Source organism: Vicugna pacos, chromosome 10 (genome assembly GCF_048564905.1).
Source record: "Vicugna pacos chromosome 10, VicPac4, whole genome shotgun sequence".
In the NCBI taxonomy this organism is placed as follows: domain Eukaryota; kingdom Metazoa; phylum Chordata; class Mammalia; order Artiodactyla; family Camelidae; genus Vicugna; species Vicugna pacos.
This window is the reverse complement of record NC_132996.1, coordinates 30,737,064-30,752,120: the sequence shown is the minus strand read 5'-3', so window position 1 is coordinate 30,752,120 and position 15,057 is coordinate 30,737,064. Positions and strand designations below refer to the sequence as shown.

At 39.5% G+C, this 15,057-nt stretch overlaps 2 protein-coding genes across 3 annotated transcripts in view; one reads left to right on the top strand and one right to left on the bottom strand.

Annotated features, from left to right (window-relative positions):
* The window catches only part of LOC116277917 (olfactory receptor 2AG2-like), a 111,296-nt gene extending 97,898 nt beyond the window's left edge, over window positions 1-13,398 (bottom strand). Inside the window, exons 1-3 of one of the 2 annotated variants that reach the window (XM_072969406.1) lie at window positions 13,266-13,398; window positions 11,667-11,771; window positions 5,963-6,068 (exon numbers count right to left, since the gene is read on the bottom strand). The gene's annotated coding sequence lies outside the window, so the exon portion shown is untranslated. The remainder of the gene's footprint in view (window positions 1-5,962; window positions 6,069-11,666; window positions 11,772-13,265) is intronic. The other variant, XM_072969407.1, reaches the window with a different exon arrangement.
* Window positions 13,399-13,566: 168 nt separating this feature from the next.
* MRPL17 (mitochondrial ribosomal protein L17) lies at window positions 13,567-14,996 on the top strand. Its single transcript, XM_006203476.4, has 3 exons — window positions 13,567-13,796; window positions 14,102-14,170; window positions 14,550-14,996. The coding sequence occupies exons 1-3, from the start codon at window positions 13,623-13,625 to the stop codon at window positions 14,814-14,816; spliced, it is 510 nt and encodes a 169-aa protein (XP_006203538.1). The 5' UTR covers window positions 13,567-13,622; the 3' UTR covers window positions 14,817-14,996.
* The last annotated feature ends 61 nt before the right edge of the window (window positions 14,997-15,057 follow it).

Sequence of the window (15,057 nt, the reverse complement as noted above, 5' to 3'; positions counted from 1 at the left end):
CAAAAGTAAACTCAAAATGGATTAAAGACTTAAACATAAGACAAAACACAATAAAACTCCTAAAGAAAATATAGGCAAAACATTATCTCACATACATCTGAGCAGTATTCTCCCAGGGCAGTCTATCCAAGAAATAGAAATAAAAGCAAAAATAAACAAATGGGACCTAATTAAACTTATCGATAAATGGATCAATAGAACAAGAAGATGTAACACTTGTAAATATATATGCACCCAACACAGGAGTCTCTAAATACATAAGGCAAATTTTAACTGACATAAAGGGGAAAATGACAGTAATACAATAATAGTAGGAGACTTTAAAACTCCACTTACATCAATGGATAGATCATCCAGGTAGAAAATCAATAAGGAAATATAGGCCTTAAACAACACATTAAATAAGATTGTCTTAAGAAGTATATGAAGAACACTCCATTCAAATATAGCAGAATACACATTTTTTTCAAGTGCCCAAGAAACATTCTTGAGGATAGATCACATGCTATGCCACAAAAGAAGTCTCATCAAATTTAAGAAAACTGAAATTATATCAAACATCTTTTTCCAGCCATAACAGAACAATACTACAAAATAACTACAAAAGAAAAACTAGGAGAAACATAAACATGTTGTCTAAACGATATTTTACTAAACAACCAACAGCTCACTGAAGAAATCAGAAGAAATTTTTAAAATATCTTAAGACAACTGAAAATGGAAACACAACATTCCAAACCTGAAATGTAGCAAAAGGAGTTCTAAGAGAGAGGTCTATAGCAAAACAGGCCTACCTAAGAAAATAAGAAAAATCTCAAATAAACAATCTAAACTTACACCTACAGGAACTAGAAAAAGAAGTACAAATAAAACTCAAAGTATGTAGAAGGAAAAAAATCATAACCTCAGAGCAGAAATAAATGAAATACAAACTAAAAAACAATGGAAAAGATCAATGAAACTAAGGGCTGAGTTTTTTTGAAAAGATAAAATTGATCATCTCTAGCCAAACTCATCAAGAAAAAAAAAAGAAAGCCCAAATAAATAAAATCAGTAATGAAGGAAGTTATAATAACATCACAGATATAAAAAGTATCATAAGAGAAGACTACAAACAATTATATGCTAACAATTTGGATAACATAGGAAAATGGATAAATTCCTAGAAATGTAAAATCTTCCAAGACTGAATCAGGAAGAAATAGAAAAAATATAAAGAGACCAATTACTAGATCTGAATTTAATTCAGTAATCAAAAAACACCCAAGAATCAAAATTCCAGGACCATGCAGGTGAATTCCACCAAACGTTTAAAGAAAATTCAGCACCTCTTCTTCTCAAGTTACTCCAAAGAACTGAAGGAATCCTCCCTAAATCATTCTATAAAGTCAGCATCACACTGATACCAAAACCCTCAAAAAATATTAGCAAACTAAACCCAACAATGCATTGAAAGGATCATGCACAACAATCAAGTGAAATTTATACCAGGAACGCAAGGATAGTTGAATATCCACAAATCAGTCAATGGGATATTCCAATTAACAAAGAATCAATATCATAGGATCATCTCAATAGACACAGAAAACACTTTTAACAATACTCAATGTCCACTTATTTAAAAAAAAAAAAACAAACTCCACCAGCTGGGCACAGAGGAACATACCTCAGTATAATAAAGGCCATATATGACAAATCCACAGTCAACATCATTCTCAGTGGTGAAAAGCTGAAAGTGTTTCCTCTGAGATCAGGAACAAGACAAAGATGCTCACTCTCACCACTTTTATTCAACATAGTATTGAAACTTCAGACCACAGCAATCAGACAAGAAAAAGAAATAAAAGGCATCCAAGTAGGAAAGGAAGACATGAAACTGTCATCGTATGCTAACTGCATTCCACTATACACATACAATGCTAAAGACTCCAGCAACAGACTGTTTGAACTATTAAATAAATAAAATAAGTTGCAGTATTAATATACAGAAATCTGCTGCACTTCTGTACACTAATAAGGAACTATCACAAAGAGAAATTAAGAACACAATCCCCTTTACAACTGAATCATAAAGAATAATGTACTAGGAATAATTCTAACCAAAGAGATGAAAGACCTGCACTCTGAAAACTATAAAACACTGGTGAAAGAAATTGAAGATAACACAAACAAATAGAAAGACATATCAATCACATGGGTTGGAAGAATTAATATTGTTAAAATGTCCATACTAAGCAAGGCAATCTACAGATTCAATGCAATCCCTATTAAAATACTAATGGAATATTTCACAGGACCAGAACAAATAATCCCAAAATGTATATGGAACCACAAAAGACCCAAAAAAGCCAAAACAATCTTAAGAAAGAAGAACAAAGCTAGAGGTATCATGCTCCCTGATTTCAAACTATACTATGAAGCTACAGTGATCAAAATGGTATGGTACTGGCACAAAAACACACATAGATCAATGGAACAGAATACAGCTGACCTTTGAACAATGTCGGTTTGAACCGTTTGGGTCTACTTATGTGCATATTTTTTCAATTATAAATAGTACAGTACTATACAATCTTGTATTGGTTGAATCTATGGATGTGGAACTACAGATACAGAGGCAACAAGTTTCAGAGGGCTGATTATAATTTATAAACAAATTTTTGACTGTGTGGAGGGTCAGTGCCCCTCAGTCCCACATTGGTCAGGCATCAACTGTGGTCAGCCCAAAAAATAACCCATGCTGATGTAGTCCATTAATATATAACAAAGGAGGAAAGAATACACAATAAAAAAAGAAAGTCCTTTCAATAAACAGTGTTGAGAAAACTGGACAGCTACATACAAAAGAATGAATCTAGATCCAATTCTTGTAGTATATACAAAAATAAACTCAAAACAGATTTAAGACTTAAATGTAAGAAATGAAACTTCTAGAAGGAAACACAGGTAGTATGCTCTTAGCAATATATTTTTTTGGATCTGTCTCTCCAGGAAAAGGGAAACAAAAGCAAAAATAAATAAATGGGACCACATCAAAATAAAGCTTTTGCACAGTGAAAGAAGCCATCAACAATCAAAAAGGCAACCTATTAGGTGGGAGAAGATATTTGCATATAACATATCTGATAAGGAGTTAATATCCAAAATATATGAAGAACTCATACCACTCAATATTAAAAAATCCAATTTAAAAATGGGCAGAGGACTTCAACAGGTATTTTTCCAAAGAGTACATATAGACATCACTAATCATCAGGGAAATAAAAATCAAAGCCATAATGAGATATCACCTCACAGCTGCTGGAATAGCTATCACCAAAAAAACAACAAATAACAAGTATCAGTAAGGAAATGGAGAAAAAAGAATGCTTGTGTACTGTTGGTGAAACTGTAAACTGGTATAGCCACAGTATGGACTCAAAAAATTTAAAATAAAACTACCTTACAATCCAGCAATTTTACTTCTGGTTATTTATCAAAGAAAACAAAAACAAAAAATTTTAAATATATATAACTCTCTATGTTCACTGCAGCATTATTTGTAACAGCCAAGATATGGAAGCAATCTAAATGACAGATGAATGTATAAAGAAAATGTGATATTTATATATATAATGGAATATTAGCCATAAAAATGAATGAAAACTTGCCATTGCAAAAATAGGGATGAATCTAGAGGGTATTATGCTAAGTGAAGTCAGACAAAGAAAAACAAATATCATATGAGCTCACTTACATGCAGAACCTAAAAAAAAACTATGAAACAAAACAAAAACACTCATAGATACAGAGAACAAATGGCTGGTTGCCAGACAGGAGGGGGTGGGGGATGGAAAAATAGGTAAAAGGAATTAAGAAGTATAAACTTCCAGTTAGAAAGTAAATAAGTAACAGGGAAGTATTATACAGCATAAACAGTATTGTCAATAGTACTACAACAATATTGTCAATAGTACATAACTTTGTATGCGAACATATGATTACTAGAATTATCATGGTGATCACTTCATAATGTATTTAAATGTCAAATCACTATGCTGTATATCTAAAACTAACATAATATTACATATCAGCTATATTTCAATAAAAAATAAATAAAACTCTAATTCAAAAATAAATAAACAGAGAAATAGATAAATTTTTTTAAATGAGAGAAAAGTCAGTGTGAAAGTGACGTGGAGAAGAAGCAGCAATATGCTATTTCTACTACAGACATGTTCTTGCCAGATCAATTTTAGAAAAGAGACACATGGAAGTTCGGGGCCTGGCCGAAACTACCTTAAAATTATATATACATGTGTACCTCCTGCAAAGTCACTGTATATCATCAGGGGTGTGCCTACCTTATTTAAAATAGCTTTCCTAGAATATAAACTCTGTGAATCCAGGACTTGGTATGGTTTTGTTCATTTCTTGTGTTAAGGAGAAAGGAGACTTAGTTTGGTTACTGGTTCCCCAGGTCTTTCCTGTGCATCAACCCCCCTCTCCTCATATCTCTCCCTGCCCGCGTATCAATCCCACCACACAGCTCCCCTCTCCAGCTTCCAGGAATTGCTCTCCACCCTTGCCCCTTCAAGCCTAAATGTGGTAATGGCACAAGTATTGCTAGTCCTGATGTCATTTGTTCATTTTTGTAAATCCAACCAACATCTTTCATAATTTGAATGTGCCAGACGTTTTCTGTCAAGATCTTGCAAATATTCAATAAATATTTGTTGAGGGAATACATGAATCCCCACCTCTTTCAAACCACCATCTTCTTACCTTTGCTACCACTAGAGCTTCTTAACTGATTTCTCTGAATCTGCTCTTGCTCCTTCCATCCATTTTCCACAAACTAAGCTAAAGAGATCTATTTAAAATGCAAATCTGATCTTGTCATTACCTAAAACATTACAGTGGCTTCCTACTGCATTTTAACGCAAAACCTAAAATTATTTAAATGAATCATATACCCATTCACAATCAGTCCTGTGCGTCATTCAGACTCAATGCTCCCTACCTTCCATGCACTCTTTCTTCACCACAGTGAATGCCTCCATCTCAGAAATGCCCCATGCTCTTTTTCCTCTGGGTCTTAAAATATGCTATTCCTTTCACTCAGAACACCCTTCCTTTACTTTTTCAGCTAGATAGTGTGAATGAAAAATATTGCCAACCATATCAGTAAACAAAGAATGCTGTGGCCATCAAGTCATCAGCCACTACTGCCACCTACGTCCCACAGTGAGCAGAGGGAACTCAAGATGCAGAGAAGCAGGCTGCCTGACCTCTGCAGCTACCCCCAACTGTGCACTTGAGGGAACTCAGGGTGCAGAAGAACAGGATACTGGCCCTAGATAGATACATGCATATCAAATGAATGATTTCATTGAGCCCAGACCTTTGCACCTTCCCATATACAGAAAAGTGCTAAATTCCGTAACTTGAGATATTTGATTTTCTTTAATTAAGAGTAACATTTTTATGTTCTGACTACCTGGTCTTCATTGCAAAAAAACTCCTATATATCCTGGCTTCTCCCTTGCCTGAGTCCAACAGTCTCTTAGAGCAATCTGAGGCTATGTCCCAGGCTCAAATCTTCAGGAAGTCTGCCGAATAAAATGCAACTCTCATCTCCTAGGTTGTGCATTTTATTTCAGTTGACACAGGCTCCTGGTATCTTTCAGGTCCCAGCTTATACAAACATCCTCCCTGACCCACCAAGCTAGTTTGAATTTCTACTATTATAGATTACCACAAAAACCCATAGTGTCCCTTTGTAAACATGTAAACACACTTCTACGTGTTCGTTTGATATTTAACTCCTCAGCAGATTATATACCTTCTAAGGACATCTACTATCCTTGAAAGGTTAACCAGTGAGTCCCTAGAGCCTAGGCCAGTGCTTGGTACATAGTAAGTTTCAAGACATACTAACTGAATAAGAAAAGAAACTGAGGGTCGGAATGGAAGTACTGACTTGATACTCATTACAGAGCTACACTGGAATTCAAATGTTGTTCTTCTTTTTCCAAGAGTAGAAATCTCTTCACTTTTTTCACAGAGGCCCTCCTCAGCTTCCTCACCTGCAGAATAAATCAAGTGTTCTTAAGCTGAAGGCCACAGACACCCAAGGGATCAATGAATAAAATTAAGGGGGTCCATGAACTTGGATGGGGGAAAAAATGCCTTTATTTTCACTGAACTATTACTGAAATGTAGCAATTTTTTTCAACTTGTATGTAGGCAGAAAACCCCAGTAGTATTAGTAGAAAATACAGATATTTTCATATCACATTACAAGTGTTGTAAACACCTCAAAATATCATGTATATTCATCACTACTTTGAAAATTATGATACTTATTAAACCTACCACTAGATTTTCTTATTTAATGTATTAGTGATACTGAACAGGACCCTGTGCTCCTACCCAACCCCTGCCTCTTATTTATAGAAAAGCTGAAGTCTCCCAAGCCTCTCTAAGTCATAGAGGAGCAGGCTCAGGCAGTTGTTTAGGACAAGCCTGCAAGCCTTGGGGGACGGCAACAACTCTGACCACCCATCTCCACGATTAACTGAGATTACTTTCCTATTTCCCTTTAAAACTTTCATGGCTGAACAAAATCTTTAGAGACAGTTTTTCATTTGGGGGGGTGTCTGTTTTGTTTTTTAGAGGGGTGGGGGATGCTGGATCCACTAGATTGCAGGCATTCTGGTTAAAACTGCTCAACTGATAAAAAGGCAGGACATTTCTCCTACCCCATAGCTGGCTCCTTAAAACCCAGGGACATACCTCAGTATATCTTCCTTTGTTCTCAGAGGGAGGAAGGAGCCTGTAGCAGAAAATTATTAACACCACCACTGAAATGAAGATAACAACGGCAGAGTTTTCTAACAAAAGACCCCGCAGCCGGATGGAGAGCTGGAGCTGTCTCTATCAGCCATCCTGGCTGACAGGTCCCCGCTCCAGTGCTTCCTTTCCCAGCTCGACTGCCTTTCTTTCCTTCTCTCTCCTCAAGCATTTTCCTTCCATTTCCCCTTCTGAGCAATAAAGCAGCTATTTACTTCATCCTTCTGCCTCTGCTGTGTGAATTTTTTTGAGATAGGAGGGAAGGGGGCAGGGCACAGCCATTAAAGGAATGACACAGTGATTAGCACAAAGATGGTTGGAAAATTCAACTCCCAGTAGATCTTGAGGCCCAAGATGGCAGGAGATTGACTTCCAGTAGACCTGGAGCTTCATTATACGTTCACAGTAATACATCAGCATGGTAAATACTCCCACAGGTGCCATGGCAGTTCCAAGGCTAACCGTGAAAAGTCAAAAAGTGGGCAGTGGCCCAATTCCTGGGAATCCCAGACCCTCCCCAAAGTAGTTGAAATAATCTTTTCACTTGTTAGCATATGAAGTTACTGAGCCTATAAAAACTAGCAACACCGAACCTCATGGCCTTTCTCTTGCCTTCTGAGATGGCCTGCACTCTGTCTATGGAGTGTACATCTCTCTGAATAAATCTGCCTTCACTCAACTATGGATTGCTGTTCAATTCTTTCCTGTGGGGATGCCAAGGACCCTCACTTGGTAGGGCATGTCCCAGGTACTCAACCAAGACCTGGGACACGATCATCGTCTTGCACCCCATTTTCCTGTATCACTTTCACAGTCAGTAGCAAGTACCCACGCTTTGGTGGTCCTCCTAATTTAGGGGTCCCTCTATCTGCTAACATTAGTTTAAAAGCATATATTACAATGTCACCAATTTGGAGCATTTTTAAAATATTTTGATGTGTTTCACTATAATTAATTTCCTTTGTAGTACTTTTTAATTTATTTTACACATTTAAAAACATTTTCAGAAGTATGGGATTCGTCAGTCTTGGTCAAAAGGCACAGAAAGGTTAAAAATCCTTGGACTGCATACTCAGCAAGACTCCTTCCAAACTGATCAAGTTTACACCCATTGTCTCCTCTAATGGGTCAATTGTCCAACTTTTACCTGATTCAAGAGTTTCTAAGATAAGTAGATAGGGAATAAAACAACAAACCAGTTCCCAGTGATGAAGAAATATGTCAGCTAGGGTGAGAGAAAGACCCAAAGCAAAAGCAAGTCAGATGCTTTGAAAACAGTACTGTCAGTGACATGTCTGAGTTCAGGTTTATAAGAAGAAATGGGATAGAGAAATCTTTTTAATAATTCAGACTCAGTACCAAAACGTCACAGAGAAAGGGATGTATTGTGCAGAGGCACAATTAGTGAGGTATTTTGTGCTGATGTGTGATGAAAGGTAGCTAATAAGCAATGTACCTAGTCATATAGTAAATTCTCAACAAATATTTATCAAATGAAAGAGAAAAGGGAGGACAAACAATTGTTCCAAGTAAAGATGATAAAGGTGAAATAATCAAAGGACACAAAACCAAAATAAATACATACATACATACATACATACATACATACATACATACATAATCAAAGTTCTCTTTTTTACAAACTTGTATTGAAAGACTTTAAGGAAAAAAAGCAGAGCACTACGTTGGAGGTAGAGGAGAGGAAGACGAGATAGGATGCATAAATCAGAGGCACTCTCTGACCTTGAAAGACCTTATAATTTCAGCAGCAGGCAGTTTATTTCACTAATAATACAAGGAAATGAAGCAGGGAGGGAAAAGAACACCCATGAAGAGAGTAAGCCAAGTTGGAATTAGCTAATCATTGTTTCCAGAGGGAAATAACACCATAAAGGGTTATACTGATTTCAACCCAAACGCCATGTCCCTCTACAGCCCTGGACCACCTCAACTTTACTTGCATATAGATAAGGAACTTATTTTCCTAAATTCAACTGCTTATAAGGTTCCTTGTTTCTATTTGGGATGTGTTTGATTGTTTTCTTCAATATCCTAATGATTCAAATGTGGCAACTGCATTTTAACTGAGCCCAATATGATCACAATTCCACTTGATACTGAGAGAGGCTATGTCTTTGTCCAGTATGTTTCCCAGAATACTGGATCCAGAGAAGTGTTAAGACCCTGACCTCAGAGTAAAAAACAAAACAAAAAAATTAAAGAATGAGAAAGTCCCTATGATATTTCTGGATATTCAGGATTCTAGGGATCAAACCAAAAGTTGGCGTGGGGTCCAATCAACAATTGTTTCTCACCATCATCAGTAAATCCCTGATTGAATACTTGCTGAGATCCCTGTACTGGCTCCCAGACATTGCTCATGGAGGCATCAGCTAAAATAGGATGCAGTCATTCATAGTAAAGGGAAAATCTTGTTTCTCCATTTACAATGCTTCTGACAGCAAAGCAATTCTCCTATTCTCTGTGGACACCAACTGGGTGTCCTACAATTCAATTCTGATACTGACTGCCTAGTAATAGCACAGACCCCACAGATTAAGGGCTCAGTCCCCTACTTCAGATGCCAATTGCAAGACCCAAGTTGTCACCTGTACTTCCAAACAACTGGCTATAAATACTGATCTGAGTTCATGCTCTTCACTTTATACAAAGATACAACTCAGGAATGGCCAAATGTATGAGATGCATAGGGCAGCGTATGGGGTGCAGAGGTGCCATGCCCTCCCTAGGCATGCTAAACCTCCTAGTACCACCATGTGTTCACCAACCCAGAAGCTCTCCAAACCCTACAATTTAGGGGTTTTAATAAAGGCATGATTGATTAAATCATTAGTTGTTGGTGATTATGTCAATCTCCAAACTCTCCTTTCCCTAGAGGAGGGGGAGTGAGAGGTGCTGAAAACTTCAACCCTCCAATCACTATTCACATGGTTAGCTCCTCTAGTAACTAGCCTCCATCCTCCAAGAGTCACCTTGCTAGCACAAACTCAGGCGTGGCTGAGAGGGACTTATGAATAACAAAAGATGCCCCTTCATCCCTATCACTGAGGAAATTCCAAGGACTTTAGGAACTTTGTGTCAAGAACTGGGACTGAAGATCAAATATGCATTTCTTATTATATCACAACATCACACAGGGGTTCTCTGCAGGTGGGCAGGTCCAACTCCCTTCTCCCAACAGAAGCTATCAAATCTTATGTACAACACTTCTCTACAGACAGGGTTCTTTCTTCTTTAGCTGCTTTCCAAAACATTGCTTGGGATCACTTTCCTCACCTCTGCCAAACAAACTTTAGTCACCACCAACATCTCCTCAGAAGCTCAACCCAGGCTCTTATCAGAGTTACTCCCAGTCCTGACCCACCAAGAACACTCAGATCTGGCTGAGCACCTTCCCTCGGGGCTCAGCTGGACACTCAGAGCCAGTGGGTACCAAGAGTTGGGAGGTAGAAGTAGCCTGCCCCTATACAAGCATAAGGAGGTGAATTGTCTGTAAAAAAAAATTTTAAATAGTAATAAAACTAAATAAAAGTCAGTCTGATTTTTATCACATTGCATGACTATGCTAAATAGTGTTAGTGATACAATAACCCTCAAACAAGAATCTTTTGTTGGTCTAAGTTCTAAACAATTGATATGGTTACTGTTGAGTTATGACAAAATATACATTAGCTTCAAATTATCACTTTTTTCAACAGTTTTTAGTTGTGCCTTTATTCGCCTTAGTTCATTAAAAATGTACTTGTTTTAAAGATCCTTTAAATAGAGTGACCACCTACTAATCTGGGATACAAGTTACCCCTCTGAGCCTGGTATTTTTCTTTAAAAAGCAGAATTTCTTTTAGGAATCTTATTGATCATGCAGTAGTTACAATAATGTCAGACATAATGATGGATACATCTAAACAAGACAGGCTGATTAAGAGTTTGCATAATGTAAAAATATACATATTAAAAGTTAGCCATGTGGACAGATGCATACAATGGGAAGAGTAACTAACTGGGGTGAAGGGCCCATAAGCAGTAATATTGTTTCTCCCTCCATCACAGTAAATAACTTTCACTAACAGATACAGGTATTCCACACACATCTAAATACACAAGGGTAAGCAAATTCAATTTTTAAAACTAATCCACCTTAACATATTTTATTCTACATGCAAGTTAATTTGAAAAACTATCAGTTAACTGTCAGATTCAGCCACATATATTACTTTCCATAGTAAATTCATAAGAATTTCTGACTTCTCAAGCTCACTTCAGGTATATTTTATGATTTTAACCCTTGTGGTAGAACATAGCCCTGCTTTTAAACTGTTCATATAAAATAAACAATGCTAGTTGTTTGTGGTTGTTCTTTTCTGTGGGTTTTGATGATGATGATGATGATGATGACGATGATGATGGTCAATCATACAAAAAAATATCTGCAAATAATTTTGCTAGCCAGAATTAGCCTTGAACTGTGAAGGAAAAGCCGGGCTGGGCTAACAAGATAACTCACAAGTCTAAGAATGTGAAAGAAAAGCAGGGCTGGGCTAACAAGGTAACTCACAAACCTAAGTATGGAATACTGATCTGAGTTCTGCTGTACTAACTTGTAAATCTAAGTTAATTAGTGTTGATTTGCTGTTCATCTTTTTTGCTAGCCAGCTGGGTTTTCAAAGAGATATATCTGGCTTTGGAATGTTGGTTTGCTGCCTCCCCACCTCCACTTTTGTGATAATGATGCTGCTAAAGCTGTTCCATGCCTATTGGCCTTGGCCGAATACCCCAAGCTTGTACTTTACCCTATAAAACCTCATGCTCACATCTTGGAGGTGCTCAGAGCTTCGGAGCAGAAGTCCCTCTGAGCCCGCCGGCGTAATACATCTGAGTACTCCAACTCTCCAAGTGGTGCTTGTTTCTTGGCTGGCCTGTTGTTTCCGTAACAGAACAACATACAGTAAGATACCAAGTTTCTAAATTGATCTTTGAACACCAAACCACTGAAATAGTAGAGAAAGTCATTAACTATGCAACAACAAAAATGTAAAGAAACTGACATAGAAAAAAGAATCAGAGTTTGAATACTGTCAGAAGAGACAAGAGATGACAATCTCATATAGCCAACAAAATTTAAAAACATGATGTTTGATATATGTTTTCACCAAGTGGACATTCCTTCTAAAGTAATGAATCAAATAACACCAGTGTCAATGATCATTTTCCCAAGTTTTTATCAACAGAAATATCAACAGAATTATCTGATGACAATGTTATAGTGAAATGTGTAGATAACTGAAAGCTGCAAGAATTGATCCCAAAGAAACAAGACACGAACTGTACTGTAACTTCTGAAATTTACTGTGAAGTGTGGTTTGTATAAATCTCTGTTAACTTTTCCATGTGTTTAAGACTTTTCTTATTTGCATGTATGTTGCTCCAGACAAAAGAAACTTTTCAAAATTAAAATTAACAATAAGTGTTCTCTGGTCACCTAAGAGGAAGACAGAATGACAAACCTAAATATGGTATCTAAGGGACATGGGTATATGCCTAGGGCTTCGGTAACCAAATGTCACAAACTGCACAGCTTAAAACAAAAGAAATTTGTTTCATAGTTCTGAAGGCTAGAAATCCAAAATCAACCTGTCAGCTAGGTCATGCATTCTCTGAAGGATCTAGGAAAGAATCTGTTCCATATCTTGCTCTTAGCTTCCGATGTTTGCCAAAAATCCTTGGCCATCCTTGGCTTACAACTGGACAACTCTGATCTCTGCCTTCTCAGTCACATGTCGTTCTCCCTGTGTGTCTCTGTCTCTCCACAGGTGTTCTTTTCCTAAGGACACCAGTCATTTTGGATTAGGCGCCCACCCTAGTCCAGTATGATCTCATCTTAATTAATTACACCTGCAAGGCCTCTATCCTCAAAGTCCAGTTGGGTGTGGGGGGTATGTGTGCATGAGGAGGAGGGGGCTTAGCATATCTTTTTTGGAATGGGGGACTACTTAAATCTGGAACAAGGAGCAATTTTGTCTAAGTCATTGCAAATCGACAGACACGAAGGTTCGAAACCAGAAACTATAAGGTTCATGACTTTAACACATAAATACATAGGTACGTTTTTCCCTTTTAAAACAAAAACCAGTGACGTAATTTTAAAGTATTAATCCATTACTTTTCCTCTGAGTAAAGCAATTTTTCGTGAACTGGGATATACTTCAACGAAAGAAAATTCTCACCATCTGCGTTTCTTTTCTGTTCATCATTGTTATTCCACTCATTTCACCATTACTACCGAAAATAATTTTGTTAGAAAAATGACAGGCTCAGGGTGTCACCCCCGCCAGCTGGCCGCGGCTCAGGGCGCGGCAGGGCCTGTGGGAGCGCGACCCCTCAGGCGCCTTTCCCCTCAGGTAGGTACTCACTTTCCGAGCCCGCTGCGAGCAGAGCTTCCCAGCGCCGTCAGGCCACAGGACGACTGACGCAGCAGCAGAGAAAGCCGACGGCCGACTCACCCTACGCCAGGGGGCGCCTGGCTCCCGAGCCGACAGGGAGCGCTCGCCGGGCCTAAAGCCCGCCCCGCTCGCCTCGGCTGGAAGAAGTCGACGCCCCTGCTCCGCCCTCCCCCAGGCTGCCAACGAGGCAGGCTCTGTTACACATGCGCAAACACGTCCACCACGCGCCTACCTACGGCGCATGCGTCCTCTCAGCTCCGCCTCTCCGCTTTGTCTTCCCTGGAGTTTCCAGTTCCGGCCTCGTAGGGGCGGGAGGCAACCGAGAATATGCGGCTGTCGGTCGCCGCCGCCATCTCCCACGGCCGCGTATTCCGCCGCCTGGGCCTTGGTCCCGAGTCCCGCATCCACCTGTTGCAGAACTTGCTTACGGCACTGGTGCGACACGAACGCATCGAGGCGTCATGGGCGCGCGTGGACGAGCTGAGGGGCTACGCCGAGAAGGTGAGGGTCGGGGCCCTCTGGTTCCTTGCACGAGTCTGGCTTGAGGGGGGCGAGATCCGGCCGGCTTGGGGCAAGAATTGGAGCTGTCCTGGTAAGCCGAAGTCTGATTCCCCTGGTACCGTGAGCTGAGCCCACTCCTCCGGCCCTTCAAATGGAAGCCTGATTAGGGCTGTGGAGTTAGAGGTGGCCTGAATTAACGAGATGCTTTCCCAGTGGAATGCATGGGTTGCAGTGAGGCATTAGAGGAGTAGGATTGGCGCCTCCTTTTTTGCTCGGGTTGGATCAGTAATGTTATGTCTTCGCAGCTCATCGACTATGGGAAGCTAGGAGACACCAACGAACGAGCCATGCGCATGGCTGACTTCTGGCTCACGGTGAGTGCATCCTGTCTTCCTCCCAAATCTCATCCTTTGCTCCCTAAGTAGGAGGGGATTGTTAGAGGAAGGGTAACTGGGAAGAATTAAGCTGTAAGGCACTCACTTATGGACACATGTTGTGAACTAAATTAGAAATGTGTCTCCTAAGTTAGCTGAATTCGATATGAATCTGAATCCGCACAACTGCCTGTAACTGAACCCTTCTGCAACCTTGACTCTACCATATCAATGGGTGACAGAGTTGTGTGCGTGCGTGTGTGTGTGTGTGTGTGTGTGTGTGTGTGTGTGTGTACACCCTGCCTTTGGGAGCGCTGAAAGTTAAATGTTTCTGTGGTGATGCCTGACTTCTCTCTCCTGAATAACTCTCCCCCTCTAGGAGAAAGACTTGATCCCAAAGCTGTTTCAAGTATTGGCCCCTCGGTACCAAGGTCAGAATGGGGGCTACACAAGAATGCTGCAGATCCCAAATCGGAGTCAGCAGGATCGGGCCAAAATGGCAGTGATTGAGTATAAAGGGAACTGTCTGCCACCCCTGCCCCTGCCTCGCAGAGACAGCAACCTTACACTCCTAAACCAGCTGCTTCAGGGACTGCAGAAGGACCAGGAAGCAAGCACCCACACAGCTCAAACACAGGGGATTTAACGGGAGCCAAGAGTGAGTGGCCCTCATCAGTGCCCATGATCACAGGCCTTGGGGGCTCTTTTAATCTCTAAGAAGAACTGGAGCAGGAGTTGTAAGATGGACCATCTTGTTGGAGCCCAGAACCTTCTGGGAGACAGATAACCCTCTTTGCATAATAGATAAATTCATTGTATGAGTATATGTAAACTAATTTTTTTTTTTCTTCTCTGAGGATTTCTGGAAAACGAGAACTATCCAAGTA